Genomic DNA, 26,712 nt, shown 5'->3' with positions numbered 1-26,712 from the left:
TGGTTCTCTGCATCATATTGTCCTGAGTAAACAGGACTTGCACTGCCTAGTACAATAGCAGCTTGTGTGCACTAAACTACCAAGTACAGATTGCTCAGGGTGCTCTGCCTGTGTAAACAAATGTTTAACCTACCACCAATCAGTAAATATTTACAGATCAGTGGTCTATTAATGCCACCGGTTTGGCTAATCTAAATAGACCCTTATACATAAAAATAATTGTCTTTTCTTAATTCCCCTTAACATGTACATTGTTTTTCAATAAGGAGGAGATAAGCTGAGAGTCACCGCTTTTCTCCAGGGGAAGTAAAGGAGGCAAAGAAATAAGGTGAAATGAAGGATCAATCCTACATATCGGCTGCCTGGTCAAAGAGGATAGCGTTAAAGGGGTGCCCAAAAAGGGGGCAGCATGAATCCCAATCTGGCTGCATTGAATTTCAGAAAATCTATACTTTGGAGAGCTGGTTTAGCGCCTCCCCGGCCGTCTATGCCAGGACCGCTGCTGGTGATTGACAGGCAGGGTCGGCGTTAGGGGCAGGCAGACCAGGCAGTCGCCTAGGGCCCCATCTCATCCAGGGGACCCCAGCCAGTGGCATGCCATTAATAGCAGCACACCATGCAGCTGCTATGGGGCCACTGAGTAAGAGGGGCTGGCTCTGCGCCACCTCCCCACATTGTGCATTCAACTTATCGGCATTACCCCCCCACACACACACAGCATAATGCAGCCCCCACATACAGAGTACAGTGCAGCCCCCACACACACAGTCTAATGCAGTCCCCCCACAAACAGTATAGTGCAGCCCCCCCGCACACAGTATAGTGCAGCCCCCCCACCCACAGTATAGTGCAGTCCCCACACACACAGTATCATGCAGCAGACACATATACACACAATATTTACATCTCCTCTTTGTCCCCGTGTTGCTATGACTTCTGCAAAGAGTCTAAGTGCCTCATCAGCTCCACTGCAGGCACAAGCTGAGTCACAGGCAGAGGGGGAGTGATGGGAGAGGAAGAATCACATGACACTCTCTCCTCCATCACTGCTTTCAACTTTATTGGCATGTATGATGCAGATAAGTGGAATGAGCGATGCGGGGGGGCAGCACAGCGCCCCTCTTATTCAGGGGCCCCATAGCAGCAGGTGGTGTGCCACTGTTAGCCAAACATCACTGGCTGGGGGCCCGTGGAGGAGCAGGGGCCCTAGGCAGCTGCCTGGTCTTCCTGTGCCTAACGCCGACTCTGATCAAGGACCATGTGGAGTGCATTTTACTATATGTACTGTATGAGATCTGCATTATACTGTATCGAGGGCTATCTGTACCAATCATTCTTCCTCAGCTGGAGTAAGGGTAAGTGCACACGGTCAGTAAACCCTGCAGGTTGGACGCTGCGTACTTGTGCAGTGTCCAGATGTTACAGCATAGTGGATGGGATTTCAAGAAATCCCATGCCCACTATGCGTGCACCGATGCCTGCGGCTTACTTGTGGAGACGGGCATGCAACGCATCTTTCTAGACCGCAGCATTGTCTATTTATCTTGCGGAGATGCTCAGTCTCTGCAAGATAAATTTCACCCATACAATGTATTGGGCTCTGTGATTCCGCATGGTTCAATGAATCACCTGTGTTCAATAGCCGGCAGCGGATATGTGCTATGTCCAAAGCGCTGCCAATTACTGAACGTGTGCACATTCCCTAAAGAGGCCAGGAAACAAGATTGTTGATCGCACACGTTTACCGGCCTGAACTTAGCGCTTGTAAATACAACAGAAATGTTTCTGTGTGATGGTGCAATATGAGAGAATATGGGGCCCCACTTTGTCTAAAACCGGCCCTGTTGACAGGTGTCTCCCTATGTACACATAAAGGAGAGGTCTGTCAACAACCTGGAGTGACACTAGGAGAAGCTGGCGGGGGGCGGCACTGGACTAGTCTGGTTTTGCTACGGCACCCAGCGAGATCTTTAAAGTATATTCTCTCTGTAGCATTTTGGAGGATGATATATCTGTCTGTAATTGTTCTGCCACTCTCTGCATGAATCACCTGACAGGTTCACTTTAGAATTGAAGAGCTTGATCGTCAGTTATCTAGTGTGTAAGACCAAGCTGATACTTCCATCTTCTGTGCAGACAGACAGGAAAATGTCCAGCTCAAAACTCACACTGAATAACAGGTTTGAAAAAATGTTATGATAGTTTCCATTTCCTGCCATTAATCCCAACACGGCAATCAGTGTGACATTTTACCCACTGACTACCTGCATATTTCTCTGCCCCATATTCTCGAAGCCATTCCAAATTCCACACACAAGTCCTTGTGTAATCAATTGATTTTTCTTTTCATCTTTTTCCTCCCACACACGTTCAATATATTTTCCTGCCAAGATGAAAAGCATTGTGTCTATATATTTCTACAATGACTGATTTATTTTTTTAAATTCCTTATTTAACAAAAAATAAAGCAATGACAAAGAACAAGAATATAACAGAACCAAGCCCAATCTATTGCTGGACAAAAACACTTTCACAAAGCAGATATAAGGATATTCATCTCAGGATAGTATTGATGGAACACGGAGCTCAAAACTAACAATGCTTTCTGGGTTTTTTACGTATCACATCAGATAGAGAGGATTGAAGTCTCAGGGTCAGAAAAGGTGATAAAAAGAAAGGAAATGGAAGAGAAAGGAGGGGTAGATAGAAGTAGGGGAAAGATGTAGATAGCAGAATATGTGATGAGTACCTAAGCCCGTCTGAACACCATAGGGAAAAGGACCTTATATGATATTTTTGTACTCCTCAGTGTTTTGACTTCCATCTAGAAACCAAGCGCTACCTGTCATGTGTATTTTTTTAGCAAACAAGATTCTCTGTGTTCAACATCATTCACTTTGGCAGTGAGAGAGTAGGAGGTTCTGTCCTCTTCCCATACAGGGGAACACGTGAGTGTGCCGCTATTACCAGTTCAAGACCAGGCCATTTTCTCCGTTGATGACTAAACACATTTTGTTTTTTTTTTCATTCATGCAAATTTAAAAGATTTAGATTTCTCGTATAGAAATGTAAATTATTTTTGCTACTTTTGTCGTGATGCAAGTGGCATAATTTTTTTTGTCATTCTTACAAAGAAAAAAAAAAACTGGATATACAATCTAATTTTTCACTTGTTTTCTACGTCACAGGGCTAGAAACAGAGATTCGGATTGGCAGCGGCTTTCTTTTTTTTTGCTTCATTTTTTCCCTGCTTTTTTATTTAATTATTTTTAAATGTATTTCAAACATTGTGCAGCTCTATAAAGTCATACAATTCCTTTGGTGGACGTTACAACAGTTAAATAATTTTTTTAAACTATGATTTTTCTGGTTTGTTAGAACTCAGCAGCTCCTACTTACTCCCGACACCCGGCAATCACATGATCAGTGCTCTTACAGAGTGTATAAAACAACCAGCTTATTACCACCTCTGCATCGTCTATAGGTACCTTCACACTAAACAACTTCACAACGATAACGATAGCGATCCGTGACGTTGCAGCGTCCTGGATAGCGATATCGTTGTGTTTGACACGCAGCAGCGATCAGGATCCTGCTGTGATGTCGTTGGTCGGAGCTAGAAGGCCAGAACTTTCTTTCGTCGCTGGACTCCCTGCAGACATCGCTGAATCGGCGTGTGTGACACCGATTCAGCGATGTCTTCACTGGTAACTAGGGTAAACATCGGGTTACTAAGCGCAGGGCCACGCTTAGTAACCCGATGTTTACCCTCGAAAAATAAAAAAAACAAAAACTACATACTTACCTTCAGCTGTCTGTCCCCGGCGCTCTGCTTCTCTGCACTCCTCCTGCATCCTGTGTCAGCGCCAGTCAGCCGGAAAGCAGAGCGGTGACGTCACCGCTCTGCTTTCCGGCCGCTGTGCTCACAGTCAGTGCGGGAAGCAGAGCGCCGGGGACAGACAGCGGTAGGTAAGTATGTAGTGTTTGTTTTTTTTACTTTTACGATGGTAACCAGGGTAAACATCGGGTTACTAAGCGCGGCCCTGCGCTTAGTAACCCGATGTTTACCCTGGTTATCGGGGACCTCGGCATCGTTGGTCGCTGGAGAGCTGTCTGTGTGACAGCTCTCAAGCGACCAAACAGCGACGCTGCAGCGATCGACATCGTTGTCGGTATCGCTGCAGCGTCGCTTAGTGTGAAGGTACCTTATGGGATTCCAAATGTCATTGAGAGTGGGCTCCTTGTTCCAGCAGCTTTATGATCCTGTGTAGTTCCTAGCTGTGCAAATACAATTTAGAATTTAGGCTGCCCAGATGCTGAAAGTCTATGGGCAATCTGAAAGTAATTGAGATAGATATTTTGCAAGCAGAAAGAGATTTTGAGCACACCTTTGCCTTAGGCTAGTTTCATACTAGCATTTTGCTGAGCTGCAGACTTCCTCCGTGAAGCCCCACCCACAGCCGCACCTCCGCCTACGTCTGCATGCAGCCTGCGTACCTATCTTTAACATTAGGTAGGCAGGTCATGCAAATGTATATGGATGCCTCCGCATGCATAATTTTGACGATGCGGCGACCCGCGTCGAACACAGCTGGTTGGAATTTCTTTTTTTCTCTGCATCATCAAAACGACGCATGCGGAGGCATCCGCATACATCCGCACAACCTGCTTACCTAATGTTAAAGATACAGTCATGGCCAAAAAGTATTGACACCCCTGCAATTCTGTCAGATAATACTCATTTTTTTCCTGAAAATGATTGCAAACACAATTTATTTGGTATTATTACCTTCAATTAATTTGTCTTACATGAAAAAACACAAAAAGAATTGTCCTAAAGCCAAATTGGATATAATTCCACACCAAACATAAAAAAGGGGGTGGACAAAAGTATTGGCACTGTTCGAAAAATCATGTGATACTTCTCTGATTTGTGTAATTAACAGCACCTGTAACTTAACTGTGGCACCTAACAGGTGTTGGCAATAACTAAATCACACTTGCAGCCAGTTGACATGGATTAAAGCTGACTCAACCGCTGTCCTGTGTCCTTGTGTGTACCACATTGAGCATGGAGAAAAGAAAGAAGACCAAGGAACTGTCTGAGGACTTGAGAAACCAAATTGTGAAGAAGCATGAGCAATCTCAAGGCTACAAGTCCATCTCCAAAGGCCTGAATGTTCTTGTGTCTACCGTGCGCAGTGTCATCAAGAAGTGTAAGGCCCATGGCACTGTGGCTAACCTCACTAGATGTGGACGGAAAAGAAAAATTAACAAGAGATTTCAATGCAAGATTGTGCGGATGTTGGATAAAGAACCTCGACTAACATCCAAACAAGTTCAAGCTGCCCTGCAGTCCGAGGGTGCAACAGTGTCAACCCGTACTATCCGTCGGCATCTGAATGAAAAGGGACTGTATGGCAGGAGACCCAGGAAGACCCCACTTCTTACCCCGAGACATAAAAAAGCCAGGCTGGAGTTTGCCAAAATTTACCTGAAAAAGCCTAAAACGTTTTGGAAGAATGTTCTCTGGTCAGATGAGACAAAAGTAGAGCTTTTTGGGCATAGGCATCAACATAGAGTTTACAGGAGAAAAAAAAGAGGCATTCAAAGAAAAGAACACGGTCCCTACAGTCAAACATGGCGGAGGTTCCCTGATGTTTTGGGGTTGCTTTGCTGCCTCTGGCACTAGACTGCTTGACCGTGTGCATGGCATTATGAAGTCTGAAGACTACCTACAAATTTTGCAGCATAATGTAGGGCCCAGTGTGAGAAAGCTGGGTCTCCCTCAGAGGTCATGTGTCTTCCAGCAGGACAAAGACCCAAAACACACTTCAAAAAGCACTAGAAAATGGTTTGAGAGAAAGCACTGGAGACTTTTAAGGTGGCCAGCAATGAGTCTAAACCTGAATCCCATAGAACACCTGTGGAGAGATCTAAAAATGGCAGTTTGGAGAAGGCACCCTTCAAATATAAGGGACCTGGAGCAGTTTGCCAAAGAACAATGGTCTAAAATTCCAGCAGAGCATTGTAAGAAACTCATTGATGGTTACCGGAAGCTGTTGGTCGCAGTTATTTCGGCTAAAGGTTGTGCAACCAAGTATTAGGCTGAGGGTGCCAATACTTTTGTCTGGCCCATTTTTGGAGTTTTGTGTGAAATGATAAATGTTTTGCCTTTTCCTTCATTCTCTTTTGTGTTTTTTCATTTAAGACAAATTAAATGAAGATAATAATACCAAATAATTTGTGTTTGCAATCATTTTCAGGAAGAAAATGAGTATTATCTGACAGAATTGCAGGGGTGTCAATACTTTTGGCCATGACTGTAAGTACGCAGGCCGCATGCGGATATAGGTGGAGCTGAGCGGCGGATGTGCGGCTGTGGGCGGGGGTTCACGGAGGAAGTCCACAGCCTAGCAAAACGCTAGTGTGAAACTAGCCTTGCCTCTCTGTACTACGTGCCCTCCTGTTATCTGACCTCCGACCTCTTGACTACCCTGTCTCACAGCTTGTTGAGGAGTATTGACGCAGCATCACATTACAACTGATCTTAAATTTTTCACCAGTATGGATCCCATTCATAAGCTTGGTGATCATGTGGCGAACCTGTCTCTAGTTATACAAGATCTAGCTGAAAAGCACCAGTTTTGAATCTCTACAGTTCCAGTTGCAGGGCCAGAAGGCTATTTTTTAAAAAAAAACTCCCATAGCTCTTAGCTGCCAGCGTAGACTGCGATGTTTGCATCTTATGACGTTCAGTTTGTCTCCACCAAACCAGTAATGCCATCCATGATAAATTTTCGGTGTAAAAAAAAAAAACAGTTTAGGCTGTTGAAGGCAACTATTTATTAATAATCATGCTGTACCCATCGGAAGTGTGGTTGGCTTGTCTAAACAGGCATAGAAACAATGGCCAATCAACAAAAATGTAGCCATGTAGTCAGGTAATTTAAACCCAACCTTTACCATTGTAAGAAAGGCCTAACTGAAGAGATGAAGTCTGTTAGAGATAGATTTATCAGGAGAGTATATAGGTTATTTTTTTATTTTATAGTATTCCCTCTCTTTTTGCAATTTTTTGACAATCCTGGGAAACCCTCTAATATCCAAACAAAGGTAAAATGAACAGTCAACACGATAATCTGATTAACAAATAGTAAAAGAAAGACTCTAATGTCAGAGGTCATCTTTGCTGTAGGGACCAGATCAAACGAGGTCACAATTGTCAGAGCTCTGCAATAGTGAATAAACAAAGACAACACTGATTAAAAAAGAAACAGTAGGAAGAAGGGTCACAGCACAAATTCCCCAAACATACAATCTTGTGTAAAGTTTTTCCAAACAATGAAGCCAGTTATAGCCATTAAAAAGGGCCCAAATTCATATATAAATTAGGATATCTAACTCATATACAGTCATGACCGAAAGCATTGGCACCCTGGAAATTGATCCAGATAATGAAGTATTTTGCTATACACATATTTATTTCATTTGTGTGTATTGGAACAACACAAAAAAAACTGAGAAATATGGCAAATTTGATATAACTTCACACAAACCCCCCAAAAAGGGCTGAACAAAATTGTTGGCATTTTTCCAAAATTGCAGGTAAACAACTTTGATTCAAGCAGGTGATGCTTGTTCAAACTCACCTGTGGCAAGTAACAGGTGTGGGTCTTATGAAAATCACACCTGAAACCAGAAAAAAAGAGAAGTTGATTCAATCTAAGCATTGTACTGTATGTCTGTGTGTGCCACATTAAGCATAGAGAAAAGAAAGAGGAAAAGAGAATTATCTGAAGACTTGAGAGTGAAAAATATTGAAAGATATAAACAATCTTAAGTTTACAGGTCCATCTCCAGAGATCTTGATGTTCTTTTGACCATGGTGCACAATACATTCAAGAAGTTTACAACCCATGGCACTGTAGCTAATCTCCCTGGACGTGGATGACAGAGAAAAAATGATGAAAGGATGCAACGCAGGATAGTCTGGATTGTGGATATGCAGCCCAATCAAGTTCCAAAGAAATTCAGCTGTCCTGCAGGCTCAGGGTACATCAGTGTCAGCACAAACTATCTGTCGACATTTGAATGAAATGGAACGCTATGGCAGGAGACCTGGGAGAACCCCACTGCTGACTCAAAGAAATAAAAAAGCTAGACTGCAGTATGCCAAAATGTTCGTGAGTAAACCAAAATCCCTCTGGGAAAGAGTTTTTGTTTGATAGATGAGACCAGCAATTCATTCTACTGTTTACAAAAATGAAACCTACAAAGAAAAGAACACAATAACTACAGTCAAATATGGTAGCGGTTCAAAGATGTTTTGAAGTTGTTTTGCTGCCAATGGCACTGGATGACCTGACTGTGTGCCAGGCACCATGAAATCTGAAGATTACCAAAAAATTGAGTCTTCTAGCAGGACAATGACCCCAAACATGCTTCAATTAGCACCCAGAAATGGATAGAAACAAAGCACTGGAGAGTTCTGAAGTGACCAGAAATGACTCCGAATCTAAATCCCATTGAACACGTGGAGAGATCTCAAAATTGCTGTTGGGAGAAGGCACTCTCCAAATATGAGATATCTGGAGCAGTTTACAAAAGAAGAGTGGTCCAACATTCCAGTTGAGAGGTAGAAGAAGCTTGTTGATGGTTATCGGAAGCAATTGATTGCAGTTATTTATTCCAAAGGGCGAGGAACCAAATATTACTGTATTTTCCGGACCATAAGACACACTTTTTGGGGGGAAAATAGGGGTGTGTCTTATGGTAGAAATATACTTATAAATCCTGTGGCGGAGGTCCCGGTGGCTGTGGTCCCGATGCAGCCTCCCTTCCCAGGCTGGTGCAGCTGTGGTGCGGTGGTGGTGGGGCTCTGTGGTGGTGGTGGGGCTCCGCCGGCATTTCATCAAAGCTCAGAGGCACCCACACATCCGTTGCTGCAATGCGGTGCGGTGGCCTCCGGCAAAATGGCCACCGGGGGCCATCGAGATCTCGTTGGCGAGATCTGAATCTGAGCATGCGCCTCCCCTAGTGGCCATTTTCCCAGAGCCACCACATCACAGCAACAGAGCTGCGGGGGCTTTGACGAAAATGCCAGCTGAGACCCGGGACCACCACAGAGCCCCACCACCACCACAACACAGAGTGCTGTCGCCCCACAGAGCCCAGCCACCCCACAGAGCCCAGGCACCCCTCAGAGCCCAGGCACCCCTCAGAGCATTGCCACGGACGGACAGAGCACCACTGCAACACAGCACGCCACTTCACCAACCTGGGATGGGATTTCCCAGAGGCCACTGCACCAGCCTGGACGATCGAATGACCACCTGTGCCGATCCCTTCTCTGGTATGCTGAATTCGGACTGTGAGACGGACCCCCATTTGACAAATTATTTTTTCCCCCCTATTTTCCTTCTGAAAATTTGTGGTGCGTCTTATGGTCTGGTGCGTCTTATAGTCCAAAAAATACAGTAAGTTGAGGGTGTAAGTTGTGTTTTCCAAATACACACAGAGGAAATAAACATGTGTATAACAAAATATGTGTAATTGCAATAATTTTCTGGAATAAATACTTCATTTTTGGAACAAATTCAAGGATGCCAACATTTTCGGCCATGAATGTATTTGAGAAGATATAGTGACATGCATAGTTTTGGCAATACACTGTACACACAAGAGTAACTTTAGAGCAATGATGCTGTTTTTTTCCTAAATTGAAGAAAACATATCAATTAACTGGGCAGGAAGTTTTTGCCTTATTCAGTATCATTCGGACATGACACTTATCTCCCTAGCTGGACTTTTGTGCATAATAGAGCAGATGTGCTATCTCAGCTGTGCTAAGATGTGCATGATTTCCCAGTGCATATAGAGTGGTAGCTGTAACCACACACCCAACACTGATTGACAGCAGCTCAGCATTAACCCCTTTACCCCCGAAGGTGTTTTGCACGTTAATGACCAGATCAATTTTTAAAATTCTGACCACTGTCACATTATGAGGTAGTACAGTAACTTTGGAACGCTTCAACATATCCCTGTGATTCTGAGACTGTTTTTTCATGACATATTGTACATAATGATAGTGCTAAAATTTCTTTGGTATGACTTGTGTTTATTTGTGAAAAAATGGAAATTTGGTGAAAATTTCGCAATTTTCCAACTTTGAATTTTCATGCCCTTAAGTTACAAAGATACCTCACACAAAATAGTTAATAAATAAAATTTCCAACATGTCTACTTTACTTCAGCACAATTTTGGAACCATTTTTTTTAGGAAGTTATAAGGGTATAAAATTGACCAGTGATTTCTCATTTTTCCAACAAACTTTACAAAACTATTTTTTTAGGAAGAGCATCACATTTGAAGACACTTTGAGGGGTCTATATGATAGAAGATACCCAAAAGTGTCACAATTCTAAAAACTACACCCCTCAAGGTGCTCAAAACCACATTCAAGAAGTTTATGAATCCTTCAGGTGCTTCACAGGAAATTTTGGATTGTGGAAAAAAGTTGAACATTTAACTTATCTTCACAAAAAAAATTATTTCAGATCCAATGTTTTTATTTTCACAAGGGTATCAGGAAAAAATGGACCCCAAAATGTATTGTGTAATTTCTCCTAAGCATGCCGATACCCCATATGAGCAAAATTTGCTGGACCAATTGGCGGATGTCATGTCGCGTTTGGAGAGCCTCTTATGTGCCTAAACAGTGAAAATCCCCTACAAGTGACACCATTTTGGAAACTAGACTCCTCTGGTGACTGAATTAAGATGTGTGGTTTGCAAATTGAACCCCCAGGTGCTTCACAGAAGTTTATAATGTTGAGCCGTAAAAAAAAAAATACAATTCTCCCCACAAATATGTTTTTAGCTCTAAATATTGCATTTTCATAAGGATAACATGAGAAATTGCACCATACAATTTGTTGTGGAATTTCTTGTACACCAATACCCCATATAAGGGAGAAAACCACTGTTTGGGTGCATGGCGGGGCTCTTAAGGGAAGGAGCATCATTTGACTTTTCAAATGTAAAATTTCTTGTAATCATTAGCGGACGTCATGTCCCATTTGGAGAGCCCCTGATGTGTCTAAACAGTGGAAACTGACTCCTCAAGGAATTTATTTAGATGCATGGTGAGCACCCTGAATCCACAGGTGCTTCACAGAAGTTTATAATGTTGAGCCGTGAAAATAATAAAATCACATTTTCCTCACAAAAATGTTGTTTTAGCCCCAAGCTTTTAATTTTCTAAGGGCTAATAGGAAATGTTTACAACAAAGTGAGGTCCATTTTTTCCTGAGGGCATCGATACCCTACATGTTATCAGTAAATATTTTTCAGGCACAGTGCAAAGCTCAGAAGGCAAGGAAGCCAGATTTTACCATTATGGTTTGCAGGTGCCACGACCTACCGGGAGAGACCATGAGGTGCGAGAACAGCAGAACCCCCATAAGTAACCCCATTTTACAAACTACACCTCTCAATGAATTCGTTTAGGGGTGCATTGATAGTACTGACACCACGAGTGTCACAGATTTTTATACCATTAAGCAGTGAAGAAAAAATAATGACATTTTTACCATCAAAATTTTGTTTTAGCCCCAGATTTTACAGTTTCACACAAGAAGTGGGTAAGAATGGAACCATAATTTGTCCAACAATCTCTAATGAACGTGGCAATATCCCATGTGTGGATGTACAGTACTACTTAGCCATATGGAGGAACGCTGGAGGAACGGATTGCCATTTGCCTCCTGGAACGCAAATTTTCCTAGAAGAGTTTGCGGATTCCATATACAGAGCTCCTAATTACTAGAAGAGCAGAAACCCCCCTCAAGTGGCCCCATTTTGGAAATTATACCTCTTTTGGAAGTCATCTACAGGTGTAGTGCTGATTTTGACTCCATCAGTATTTTCCAGAAACAAGCAGCAATGAATGTTGCTGAGTGAAAATTGCAAACTGTTTTTTGTAGTGACAAGTACATATAGTGACAATTACGTTGCAGTCACCAGTACATTATGCCAAGCCAGTGCTTCTGGAGACATGCACCTGTAAGTTATGTGGGCTCTCATTACTTCAGAATTGCCAGACATGTGGATGCTAAATGTGGTTTAGGTACACTGCGGGGCTCAGAAGGAAGGGCACATTTGGATTTGGAAGCGCAGAATTTGCTGAATGTCTTTTGGAGGGTTGTGGAGCCATTTCGCTTTTCCTGAGCCTTTGTACTATCAGTAAGGCTACTTACACACTAGCGTCGTTCGACGCACGTCACAATGCGTCGTTTTGAAGAAAAAACACATCCTGCAAAGTTGCCTGCAGGTTGTGTTTTTTCTCCATAGACTTTCATTAGCAACGCATTGCGATGGATTGCCACACGTTGCATCCATCGCGCGATGGATGCGACGTGTTTTTGCAGTCCGTCGGGACAAAAAAACGTTGCTTGCAACATTTTTTTTGTCCGTCGGGTCTACTTTTTCCGACCGTGCATGCGCGGCCGGAACTCCGCCCCCTCCTCCCTGGACCTTATAATGGGGCAGCGGATGCGTTGTAAAACTGCATCCGCTGCCCCCGTTGTGCTTTTACTTCACAGCATACGTCGGTACGTCGGCCCGACGCATTGCGATGGGCCCGTACCGACGCTAGTGTGAAAGTAGCCTAAAATGGAACCCCCTATATTTCCATTAAATGATGACAGACCTGAGTGAAGACTTGCTTTTTTTCTTGATTGAATTGAAGCTTTTATTGGGATCAGTTTACATAACATTCTACGCTGACCACTTACTTTAGGGTTTCCATCTAAATCTCTGAGTGACGTGTTTTAAATGAACCGCCGAGGGATCAATTCACTATAATGAGGCAGCAGAGTTACTCTGGACTCCGTCTGGCCTCTGTTCAGCTGAGTCCTTCTTTTCAGAAGTGGACAAAACTGTGGCCAACAGCACTTTTATGCAATCCTAAAAAGACGGACACTGCCAGATCACAGGTCAGACGGCATCTACAGTGCCTCCATCTGCCTCATTATAGGGAATCTACCACCAGAGGTTCCGTCTGTATCACGTATGTCAGAGATTTACACGGAGTGCTTGGTGCAAGCGCTCGGCGCAGAGTGCAGGATAAATGTGCATCGAGCCTTACTGTGAACTTTGAGAGGCAGAATGAAAAAATGGGCATTAGGTGAAGAATTGGTTTTATTTATTTTTTACGACGTTCCTCGTGCGGTATAAGTGATTAGACGACTTTATTCTTTGGGTCGGTGCGATTACAGCATTACCAGATTTTATATCTGGTTTTTATGTTTGGCTGCTGTCACACACTAAAAGATGCTTTTTATTGCAAAAAATATGTTTTGTATCACCATATTTTGAGAGCTATAATTTTTCCATATTTTGGCCTACAGAGTCATGTGAGGGCTTGTTTTTTGCGGGATAAGTTTATGTTTTTATTGGTACCATTTTCGGTCACATGATATTTCTTGATCACTTTCTATTCTGATTTTTGGGAGGCAGAATGAACAAAACCAGCAATTCAGGGATTTTTTTTTGGGGGGGAAGAGTTTAATGCCATTCCGAGTGTGGTAAAATTGATAAGGCAGTTTTATTTTTCAGGTCACTACGATTGCAGCAATACCTCATTTATATATTTTTTTTTATGTTTTGGCGCTTTTACACAATAAAAACTATTTTATAGAAAAACATAATTATTTTTGCAATTCTCTATTCTGAAAGCTATAACTTTTAAATTTTTTCGCCGATGGAGCTGCTTGTTTTTTGCAGGACAAGATGAGATTTTCATCGGTACCATGTTTATTTATAGCCGTCTTTTTGATCTAGCTTTATTCCACTTTTTGTTCTGCGTTATGATAATAAAGCATTGTTTTTTGCCTTGTTTTTTTTTCACTAAAGGGGTTAACTAGTGGGACAGTTTTATAGGTCGGGTCATTGCAGACATGGCGACACCAAGTATGTGTACTATTTTTTTTCTTACAAATATTATTATTATTTTTTATTAAAAAAATATTTTTACAATTATTTAAAAAAAATGTTTTTACTTTATTTGTAATCTTTTTAATTTGTCCCACTATGGGACTATCTCTTTTTTGCAGGCTGATCGCTTGTATAGTAAGGGGATGCAGCAGCATCACCATTCTGTATAAACTGTAAGCTCTGCACTGACAGAGAAAGTTGCTGATCATGCATTGCGTATAATCAGCAACTTTCCTAGGTCTGGTGACCCGGATGTCGTCATGATGACATCCGTTCACAATGGCAATGAGAACCCCTTGTTACGCCGTGAGGTCTCCGATCCAAAGGCAGAGCGGCTATCAGCCCTCTGCCGCCTCCCAGAATGCTGCAGTCTTGATCAGTCGCAGCATTTTGGGGGTTAAAGTGCCGGGAGTGCTGCATCACCGCTCCTGGCACTAAGTTTCGGGTGTCAGCTGTCAGAATCAGCTGACACCAGGCAGCGTTCGCCTACGCACAGCCTGTATTTAAAGCATCCAAAAATTTGAAAAATGTAAATCTTAGGCCGGTTTCACACGTCAGTGGCTCCGGTACGTGAGGTGACAGTTTCCTCACGTACCGGAGACACTGACTCACGTAGACACATTAAAATCAATGTGTCTCTGCACATGTCAGCGTGTTTTCACGGACTGTGTGTCCGTTTGGAAAACACAGAGACATGTCAGTGTTCGTGGGAGCACACGTATTACACGGACCCATTAAAGTCAATGGGTCCATGTAAAACACGTACCGCACACGGATGTTGTCCGTGTGCAGTCCGTGTGCTGTGCAGGAGACAGCGCTACAGTAAGCGCTGTCCCCCCAGCGTGGTGCTGAAGCCGCCATTCATTTCTTCTCTCCAGCAGCGTTCGCTGGAGAGAAGATATGAAAAATCTTCTTTTTTTTTTTGGTGTTTAAAAAAAAAGATCCCCGTCCCCAACCCCCTCCCACCCCCTGTGCGCCCCCCCACTGTTAATTAAATACTTACCCGGCTCCCTCACTGCTTCTTCTCCTTGCCGCAGCTTCTCCTGTATGAGCGATCACGTGGTGCCGCCCATTACAGTGATGAATATGCGGCTCGACCTCCCATAGGGGTGGAGCCGCATATTCATCACTGTAATGGGCGGCACCACGTGATCGCTCGTACAGGAGAAGCTGTGGCGAGGAGAAGAAGCAGCGAGGGAGCCGGGTAAGTATTTTATTAACAGCGGGGGGGGGGGGGGGGGGTGTCCAGGGGGTGGGAGGGGGTTGGGAACAGGGATCTTTTTTTTAAACACCAAAAAAAATGATTTTTCATATCTTCTCTCCAGCGAACGCTGCTGGAGAGAAGAAATGAATGGCGGCTTCAGCACCAGATGCAGGAGACAGCGCTTAACTGTAGCGCTGTCTCTTGCATGGTGCGTGTGGTACTCAGTCGGCACACGGGCGGCACATGGATGCCGCACGTGTGCCACACTGATGTGCCACGTGAGCACACGGACACACGGACACGGATAATTCCGGTACCGATTTTTCCGGTACCGGAATTATCTGGACGTGTGAGACTGGCCTTAATGGAAGTTTATTATGCAGTTCTTGCTTTGTCTTTATTAGCACTAGAAAAATGATAGTTGGGTGTAAGGCCATGGTTCTGGTAGCTAAAACCTGAGAGAATCTGCTAGCGATTCAGATTAAATGTGTATATTATGCCTCAGAAAATACTTGTGACATTATGAACAAATTTCCAAATCCACAAAATGTTCTTAATCAACATGGTTGTGATATAAAAAGCCACAGATTAAACAGATTAACTCCATTAACCCACAAAAGAACTTCTATGTGTAGTGATCTTCTGGCAAATCTTGGTCAGTTTTAGATGTGGCATTCTGTAGCAAAATATCCTCAAAATCAAAGGTGCAAAGGCCTGACAATATATTAAATTTTGCTTCAAGAACACCATTAATGGCGGTTCAAAGGCAGTATGTGATTACATTTCTTTAGACATTATATTTTTGTATCCTTTTATCTTCAACTCTAGGTGACCAAAGTCTTTCTGAAGAAAAAAAGAAACAGAAACATCTAAGTAATTCTGGATGGAATCTGAAATTGATATTTCGGGGTACTGTCATCATTCAGTGGAAACAGGAATTTCACTTTTCGATAGCCAGCAATTTGTCGGTAAGTCAAAATTGATCATTATTCATTACAAAAATAAACGTTTTTCGGTTAGGGAGCCAGGATTATGACTGTTTGGGTTACTCTGTTTCTTTTCTTCATTGGCCAAGGCAAATTATAGTTGCAGTATTACGCCAGTGACAGTGCAGCGATACCAAAGCACCAAGCGATAGGACAACATGTCAATGTTTCAAGTTGACTACTCATCAGGTGCAACCGTGCAGTGCAATGTAACTACAAACTATTACTGTGCAGGTGCACAAGCCAAATATAGTGCAGTCCAAACACAACTGTCTAGTTTTAAACTCAGGTTTATTGCTGGTGGATCTATGAATATCAGATACAATGTATTTGATGATAAAATGGTCTAGTCATCAAAGCTCTGGATATGTTATAAATCTTCAATAAACATGTCCCAAACATTACTTAATATTTTTTGAGTTGTGGACTCTAATATTTCTCTTCTATAAACAGTATGGAATATATAGATATGTTTTTCAATTCCAATAACCATATACGGTAAATCTAGGTAGATGCTCCCAGATTGAGCAATGCAGTTCAATCTCAGGATGCATGGTACCAAGCAGGAGGAGCTGAACAATTAAAAATACACATGAGAGGAAGAAGATTCAGCAGAACTAGTATTTTTCCATCTAGGAGTCCAGTGGATAGTCTCAATAAATGATTGGCAGGCTTCCTGTATGACATACAGAAAAAGCTTATTTATTTACTTTATTCGCTTGTATAGCACCATTAATTCCACAGCACTTTAGACACATCTTCACTTCCCCCATTGGAATTCACAATCAAAATTCCCCCTCAATGTGTTTTTAGAGCGTTGGAGGAAAAACGAGAACATGATGTGAATTTGGCTAATTAGTCCTTGGTGGGATTTAAAGCAAGGACCTCAGATCTGCAAGGCTACAGTGCTAACCACTGAGCCACCATGCATGCTATAGCTGTAAAGCACTGCAATAGGTCAACTGGAGCAACAGATTTGCACAATGATATCTGGTGACCATTCTCAAGTACATAATTTGTTTCATTTTTGGAAGAGAAATAATTACATAGATTGTCAAACTTGTGGAAAAAGCTTGTTTGCTATTATACAAATACCAATTTTGCTAATTGCATTATGCATTGTAATTAGACAGTTTATAGTCAGGGTTGCCAAACTCTTTTTTCTATACAGTTAAAGAAAAACCGTTGTTTTAACTTTTATTGCATAAATCAATATACATGAAACTGGGAAACTTTGCATTATATCTTATCAGAGGAATCTGCTTCTTTCTTCACCAGGCCTGTTTATTCATTCTCAAAATTTTCAATTCTGAGGAAAAAATCTGTATTCAGTGAAGACAGATTTTCTTATTACTGAAATAGGAGATGGAAGCTGCTGCTGATAATAGTCCATATAAATGGAAAGAAGTTGTTTTTAGCTTTGCTTTTAAGTTTGCGTCGGTCTGGAGCACAGTCAACTCTTTGTGATAATAAGTTTTGTAAATCATATACATCACAGGAGACACTGGGGTCATGTACATCACTGAGGCGGATTGGGGGGCATAGACATCACTGGGGAGGGATGGGGTCATAGACAATCCTGGGAGGGCTGTCAGGCGTAGACATCACTGGAAAGGGCTGGGGACATACATGTCACTGGGGAGGTCTGGGGAGCATAGATATCACTCAGGAAGGCTGAGGGGCATATACATCACTGGAGAGGGCTAGGGTCATAGACATCACTGAGGAGGCTGGGGGCATAAACATCACTTGGGAGGTTGGGGATATACATCAATGAGGACAGTGGGCCTGCCACTGCTCTCTTCATATGTGAGACAGGAGCGCATTGCACACTAACTCCACCCACAAAGTACATCCTCACGCTGGGATGTAAGGAGGTGGTGGGGATCCGTATTTGCCTCCCCTCTCTCCTTTGCCTTGTGTGGTACCCGGGTGGTCTACCTGTCATGTTTTATGTACCTATTGTCATGCTGCTGCAGTGCAGTGTAATGCAACTTCCACCAGAGGGAGCTTGAGAGGAAAGTGAGACTGCATGCACAGAGTAGCTCCACAGAGCAGCAGCACAAGCGCCACCAAGTGGCGAGAGAGTGGTCAGACAAGCCGAGCCAAAAAACATTCAAAGGCAAAGTACAAAAAGTAGTAAGCAATATACGTGGTCAAGAGCAAGCCAGGAGGGTCAGTGTTGTGAATTCTGTGGCAGAGCTCCCTCCTGTGGTCACAAGTGGTACTTCGGCTGATTCTCTCTGTGAGCTTCTGTTGGTGGAGGGAAGTGGTACTGCGACTTCTGAGTTTCCTCCCTCAGGTGATCTGGTGAGGTCGTTAGGTGCTTCTCTACTTAACTCCACCTAATGCTTTGATCCTGGCTTCCTGTCTATGTTCCAGTGTTGGACTTGCTTTTCCCTGGATCATTCCTGTGGCCTGCTGCTCTGCATAGCTAAGTTCTTCTTTGCTATTTGTTTGCTATTTTTTCTGTCCAGCTTGTCTAATTTGTTGCTGGAAGCTCTGGGACGCAAAGGGTGTACCTCCGTGCCGTTAGTTCGGTACGGAGGGTCTTTTTGCCCCCTTTGCGTGGTTTTCTTTAGGGTTTTGTGTAGACCGCAAAGTTACCTTTTCTATCCTCGATCTGTTAAGAAAGTCGGGCCTCACTTTGCTGAATCTATTTCATCTCTACGTTTGTCTTTTCATCTTAACTCACAGTCATTATATGTGGGGGGCTGCCTTTTCCTTTGGGGTATTTCTCTGAGGCAAGGTAGGCTTATTTTCTATCTTCAGGCTAGTTAGTTTCTCAGGCTGTGCCGAGTTGCCTAGGCAGAGTTAGGCGCAATCCACGGCTGCCTCTAGTGTTGTTTGGAGAGGATTAGGGATTGCAGTCTGCAGAGTTCCCACGTCTCAGAGCTCGTTCTATGATTTTGGGTTATTGTCAGATCACTGTATGTGCTCTGACCGCTATGTCCATTGTAGTACTGAATTGCCTTTCATAACAGGTCAGCAACGGTCTGAAGCAGATAAGACAAAGACAGAAAGCAGAAGCAAGTCCGAATACAGGCCGAGTCAGAAACCAGATAATCAAACCGAGAAACAGAGAAAACGCTGGGAAAAGGGCAGACAAAGGAAGAAAACAGACATGGGGTTCAGGGATCACAGCAGGACAAATCAAAGGTTACCAGAGTCAGGTTCACACTGCGAAGGCAGAACTATAGCTGACACCACTAGCAGGATGCCTGGGAGCTAAATAGCAAACCTGAACCCAGAGTGAGGCAGAGAAAAGTTAACCCTTGACATGATCCGCCCAGAAAAAGAGCAGACAGGACTAAACCCTGGAACAGATCATGATACCTATATACTAATGTGTAACGTGTAAAGTGCTGTGTTTGATATATTTACTCCTAAACTGTTTACTGTGTGAAGTTCCCTTTAATTCTATATGTTTCAATATGTTATCTGTTGCCTATGTGCAGATTAGGGACAGAAGTGGTTAACTAGAGGGGGCTGGGTCAGCAACCTCAAAAGGACAGGAAGTTCCTGTCCCCGGAGTAGTGTCCAGGCAGGCTTTCCCCTACCATACCCCTGGAGGGAAACAGAGCTGCTAATGGACTGCCAGGCAGCAGTTACAGGCATAAGGACTTCACAGGTGCCCACCTACGGACTTTTGGCCGAGTGGGAGCTGCTGCAGCCGTTCTCAAAGGAGCAACCTCTGAGAATAGGGACAGATCAGGAATTGTTATCCTCTTCTCTACTTCATGTTAATTAAACAAGTTGCCACTGTTGGGCTCAAAAACGTGTGATGCGTGGTGTATCCAGAGGAGGTTATTCCAGCATGGAGAGCTGCCATGTGACGGAGGTAACCAACTGTGATCTGGGACTGGGATTAGAACTGTCTTTGCATGTGCAAGGGGCCGGGGTGCTCACTGACTGTGACCTAGTGGACTCGGCTATGACTACCACCCCGTGCCACCTTGTTACAGGCAGGCAACGTTCAGTAGTGAACGTTGTGTGCAATTGCTCGCAGTGCAAGAGGGATGGGTTTAAAGAGCCAGCAAATTGTGGCTGCCGGCCCGAGCACTGCGGTCCCTGGGAATCTGCCAGGGGACTGCAGAAAAGGTCATTGGAGGAGGTTCCCCACACTTGCTCTAAAGTATGAGAACATGCAATATAAAATAATGACCAATTTTAAAAAACATTTACCAGGGAATATTAATCATTTTTACATTTTTAAGACTGTTTAAAAAACCCCAGACATCATGGCTTCTTCTGGGGGCAAGATCACTGTTCACGTTCCATATACATAGGCTGCTAAATGACTAACATAGTAACATTAGATGTTTTTCGTACTGGCACAATAAATGTGATAATACCAGCAAATAATGTATCAGTTCACACATATTGACTGTACAGCACTTTATATCTGACTCTCTTTGTCTATATTCGCATCATTGAGTTGGGAATGAAGACTTTATAATTATATATGTCACAGTAACAATATGTATGTGTCCACAAAAATGTGTTATTCACATTGGACAAAAGAGTTACTACAAAGGGGGGCAAACATATAGGGGTCTGCATGCCTTCTAACATTTCCATATTTGTAACTGTAAATGTATCATATACACTGACACATGCATGAGGTGGTTTATTTTACTTTTTACTAATTGGTCATCAATAAGCAAGATTGACCTTTTTGTAAAATATTGGGTGCCAACACCCTTTCAACCCTGATTAATAAATGATATTATGATAAACACTGTTAAACAATTTTTCTCTTCTTTCTCCTTTCCTATTTGTGCGATGTGTCAAGTGCAGGTGGTGTTTACCGATGTGAAGTCTATCTATTTCTAAGCAATATAATAGGAGATTTATCATTAAATAATCTCACCCTAACCAATCTCTCCCTTGAAACTTCCTTTCTAGGTCACACTGGTCTGTAGTTCCTGATCTGGTCCTCATTTCACCAGATAAGGCCTCTCAGCCACTGCATGGGCTCTAACAATGCCCTGCCTTAGGCTGGTTTCACACTTGCGTTGCTGTGCGCTGCGGATGGCAGCGTACTTCCTCCTTGCTTATTCCGTGAAGCTCCGCCCAGTCTCCACCTACTGCCGCCTACATCATCAAGAAGCAACACATGTCCCTGCGTACCCAATGTTAAAGATAGGTACGCAGAGCAACGCAGGACGCAGGCGACAGTAAGCAGAGCCTGGGCGGAGCTTCACGGAGGAAGCAAGGAGGAAGCACACTGCCATCCGCAGCGCACAGCAGCGCAAGCGTGAAACCAGCCTTAGCCACTGATTGGCTGAGTGGGCATTTTCTGCTCTTTCCAGTGTGTGGTGACTGAGACCAGGAACCACAAACCTAAATGGACCAGATGAGTATAAACTGAGGGATATTGCTGAAGGGCAGTATAACTTCTTCATTTTTTCAAGCTATCTGATGTATTTTAAAATAATTTCTATTTTCTGAAAAATCCTTTTAAAATATTTATGGACACTTTAAAACCCGTATACAACAATAAAAGTCTACTTTTTTACAGACTATTTGTGACTCTGCTGCCAGTTGGCTAATTTCTGTAAACATTCTTAATGCTCCTATCAAATAAAAAAAAGATATATTAAAAAGTAAAATAGCAATGTTAGTGATTTAAATTTGGGCTGTATGGAAATAAAGTTTAATATAGTGATTAGGCTTTTTTCACAAGTTTTTTTTGGCTAAGGATGGCTTCTAGTCAGATATATCCACCAGTCAGCAAGCATTACATATACTTTACAAGCAACCAACAGGAAATGACACTGGAAAATGTCACAAACTCAGAAATGTGCACGTTATTACACAATGGTTTTTCATTCACAGATGACTGATGAGTCACAATGCTGATTCTCTTGCAAAGTCATATTATTCAGATCTAACACATTGCAATCAACAACCCACTGACATATTTATCTATATACTGACAGTCGCCAGGTACAGGTACAGTGACAGCTATAGACAGAAAAGCCACCACCCAAAAGTCAGTCAGAGTTCAAGCGTGATTGATTGCTAGCGTTATCTTACTTTTCTGAAGATAAATTCCTGTATTCCATAGTGTAAGCTCTGGAAATAAAAGTTCAGCTCACCTCATGTACATAAAAATAAAGGTTGTGTGTACATCGGGCCTACAGGCACACCATGTGCCACAGTATGGTGTCTTCAGAAGGTCCTGTAGGCTCCTCTATTGTAGAGCACCTCTACGCACATTTCATATGAATTCATATTCATTTCATGAGAAAAAGAATCTCTGTCAGCAAAATGTTGGCCTTTTGGGGCTTTATTAAAGGGAACCTGTCATCATGTGTTCACTATCAAAACTAACTTCACCACCTTTAAGTCATCTTTACTAGTACTCCAACAGCTCCACATATCAAAGAAAATGCCTTTTAATAATCCTAACGCACCCAGTATACTAATCATCACGGTCAGGTCCGATGAGTATCACTGGTCTGTGTTTGGCACCTCCTTTGTCCCGCAATGACCATACTCCTGCCTGGATTGATGTGGCTGACCTCTTCTACGTTATCCACAGAGTCTGTTCAAATCTCACATCTGGACAGTAGAGAACTGGAGCTGCACAGACTCTGTGGATGATGTAGGACACATCAAGGACATCAATCAAGCCAGGAGTATGGCGATTGTGGGGACAAAGGATGTATCAAGCACAGGCCAGTGACACCTGTCGGATAGGACTGTAACAATTAGCATATGGTGTGGGAGTATTATTAAAGGTATTTTCTTTGTTGGGGTGCTAGTACAGATGACTTAGGCAATATGGGGGAAACCTTGTGACAGGTGTCTTTTAAAGATACTACAATACTAGGACTGGCCCATAGGTGAGCAGATAAATCCCCTGGTAGGCCCCTGTACCCCTCTACATGAGTAGTAGTTAGTACTATACATTTTATTTACCATATACAGACAAAAGCAGCATGTTATCATTTATTTAACAAACTAGTTAATATCTACAGGTGCATCTCACAAAATTAGAATATTATGAAAAAGTTAATTTATTTCAAGTTTTCAATACAAAAATTTAAACTCATGTATTAGATAGAGTCATTACAAACAGTGATGTATTTCAAGTATTTATTTTCTGTTAATGTTGATGATTATGGCTTACAGCCAATGACAACTCAAAAGTCATTATCTCACTAAATTAGGATACTTTATAACAACAACTTGAAAAGTGATTTTAAAATCCGAAATGTTGGCCTACTAAAATGATATCCAGTAAATGCACTCAGTACTTGGTTAGGGCTCCTTTTTCATCAATTACTACATCAATGCGACGTGGCATGGAGGCGATCAGCCTGTGGCACTGCTGAGGTGTTATGGAAGCCCAGGTTGCTTTGATAGCAGCCTTCATCTCGTCTGCATTGTTGGGTCTGGTGTCTCATCTTCCTCTTGACAATACCCCACAGATTCTCTATGGGGTTAAGGTCAGGCGAGTTTGCTGCCAATCAAGCACAGTGATACTGTTTTTATTGGTACTCTTGGCAGTGTGGACAGGTGCCAAGTCCTGCTAGAGAATGAAATTTCCAACTCCATCACTGATTGTGGAAACTTCACACTAGACCTTAAGCAACTTGGATTGTCTGTCTCTCCACTCTTCCTCCAGTCTCTGGGACCTTGATTTCCAAGGTAGAGTGTGAAGTATCCACAATCAATGATGATTTCAGGAGCAATGTCATCTGCTGGTGTAGGCCCACTGTGTTTTATCAAGACCAAAGTCAGCACAGCCACCTACCAGGAAATTTTAGAGCACTTCATGCTTCCCTCGGCCGACAAGCTTATTGGCAATGGAAATCTCATTCTCCAGCAGGACTTGGCACCTGTCCACACTGCCAAAAGTAACAATTCCTGGTTTGAAATCAACAGTATCACTGTGCTTGATTTGCCAGCAACCTCATCTTACTTTAACCCCATAAAGAATCTATGGGGTATTGTCAAGAGGAAGATGAGACACCAAACAATGCAGACGAGCTGAAGGCTGCTATCAAAGCAACCTGGGCTTCCATAACACCTCAGCAGTGCCACAGACAGATCGCCGCCATGCCACACCGTATTGATGCAGTAATTGATGCCAAAGGAGCCCTGACCAAGTATTGAGTGCATTTACTGAACATACATTTCAGTAGGCCAACATTTCAGATTTTAAAATCATTTTTTCAAGCTGGTGTTATAAAGTATTCTAATTTACTGAGATAATGACTTTTGGGTTTTCATTGGCTGTAAGCCATAATCATCAACATTAACAGAAATAAACACTTGAAATAGATCACTGTTTGTAATGACTCTATATAATATATGAGTTTAACTTTTTGTATTGAAGACTGAAATAAATTAACTTTTTGATGATATTCTAATTTTGTGAGATGCACCTGTAGAAGCATAGGCAAATTAATGAATGATGGTAATGTAAAAATTGCATGTAGCTGAACAGTGGGGCCCAGAGTCAATATTACAGGTGGGCCCTTTGCGTCCCAATGCGTCACTGGATACTATGCAGATCCATAATGCATCTGTGTGTATCAGGCCTTACATGTAAAATATTGGTTAAAAAATAATAGGAATGAAAATGCCTTCAAATTCACTTGTAAAAATGTTTTATTTATAACATAGCACAAAACTAAACACTAAGAAAATGCAGCAACAGCCTGCACAATCTAGACTACAAGTAGGGACAGATCATGTTGTATTTCGGTCAGTGACCCCAATGGTGATCAGAACCTCGAGGCCTCGCTCCAGTATCCAGTATCTACTGGTCTCTCTCAGCCTCCCCAGCTGTTGGCAGTTGCAGATACTATTATGTAGCCGTGACACCAAGGTTGTCATTGCATTACTGAAACATGGCACCGGGGTCAGAAGCATCGGAACCATATCAGTATCACCTGCACTAGGGTTATATAACTGGCACCTAGCCCTACAGTCTGCGCTGTAGAATAGGAACTTAGTGTCACCGGAAAACAGGATTGCCATCTTGTCTTTTCATTATTTCTGGACAGCTGATCAAAAAATCACAGACAGACCATATTTTTTACGGAGACATTGAAAAGCCATCAAAAAAGATTATGATTATAAGTGATTCATTTCTACAGCCCATAATTCTCATTAGACATCAGCTACATTCACCGTGAACTGTAAAATGACGATAATTACAGTAAAAACAATCAGTATAAGTTTCTTCAGCCTCAAAAAAAATCACGGACCCCTCAATTTTTTTAAGGGCAGGGCAAAAGAGTGCCCTATTTTTATAAACTGTCCTGGAATTTCTGGACGGTTGGCAACCCTGCCTGAACATCTATGAATTTCTTTGTCTGGTTGTTAAATTGAAATTCATATAAAAATTTACATTTGGCTTATTTCAATTTTTTTTGCCACCTACAATCTTTTTGGTAAGCTGAAGCTGAGATTATTCAGAGAAGGAAGACAACGAAGATAAATAAGTTATACACAACAGTTATACTACTCACTAGATGGTGGCCCGATTCTAATGCATCAGGTATTCTAGAATATGCATGCCCACGTAGTATATTGCCCAGACACGTAGTATATTGCCCAGTCACGTAGTATATTGCCCAGTGACGTAGTATATTGGCTAGTGACGTAATATATTGGCCAGCCACGTAGTATATTGCCCAGTGACATAGTATATTGCCCAGCCACGTAGTATATTGCCCAGTTACGTAGTATATTGCCTAGTGACGTAGTATATTGCGCAGCCACGTAGTATATTGCCCAGCCACGTAGTATATTGCCCAGCCACGTAGTATATTGCCCAGTTATGTAGTATATTGCCTAGTGACGTATTATATTGCCCAGCTACGTAGTATACTGCCCAGCCACGTAGTATATTGCCGAGCTACGTAGTATATTGCCCAGTGACGTAATATATTGGCCAGCCACGTGTTATATTGCCCAGTGACGTAGTATATTGCCAAGCTACATAGTATATTGCACAGCTCGCGTAGTATATTGCCCAGTGACGTAATATATTGGCCAGCCACGTAGTATATTGCCTAGTGACGTAATATATTGCCCAGTCACATAGTATATTGCCCAGTTCCGTAGTATATTCCTAGTGACGTAGTATATTGCGCAGCCACGTAGTATATTGCCCAACCACGTAGTATATTGCCCAGTTACGTAGTATATTGCGCAGCCACATAGTATATTGCCCAGTGATGTAGTATATTGCCCAGTGACATAGTATACAGCACAGAGCCACGTAGTATATTTCCCAGTGACGCAGTATATTGCCCAGCCACATAGTATATTGCACAGCAAAGTAGTATACAGCACAGAGCCACGTAGTATATTGCCCAGCTACGTAGTATATTGGCCAGTCACGTAGTATATTACCCAGCCACGTAGTATATTGCCCAGCCACGTAGTATATTGCCCAGCCACGTAGTATATTGGCCAGTGACGTAATATATTGGCCAGCCACGTAGTATATTGCCCAGTGACATAGTATATTGCCCAGCCACGTAGTATAT

General features: G+C 42.6%; 1 protein-coding gene across 2 annotated transcripts in view; it reads left to right on the top strand.

The window, feature by feature from the left end:
• NR1H4 (nuclear receptor subfamily 1 group H member 4) overlaps positions 1 to 26,712 on the top strand; it is a 288,102-nt gene that overhangs the window by 8,109 nt on the left and 253,281 nt on the right. For both annotated transcript variants that reach the window (XM_069764302.1, XM_069764303.1), the window contains exon 2: positions 16,035 to 16,174. In XM_069764302.1, coding sequence (XP_069620403.1) covers positions 16,090 to 16,174 — 85 coding nt within the window. In that variant the 5' untranslated portion in view covers positions 16,035 to 16,089. The remainder of the gene's footprint in view (positions 1 to 16,034; positions 16,175 to 26,712) is intronic.

Source organism: Ranitomeya imitator, chromosome 4, assembly GCF_032444005.1.
Source record: "Ranitomeya imitator isolate aRanImi1 chromosome 4, aRanImi1.pri, whole genome shotgun sequence".
NCBI lineage: Eukaryota > Metazoa > Chordata > Amphibia > Anura > Dendrobatidae > Ranitomeya > Ranitomeya imitator.
Note: the sequence above shows the minus strand (reverse complement) of the source record. Positions and strands in the feature narration are given on the sequence as shown.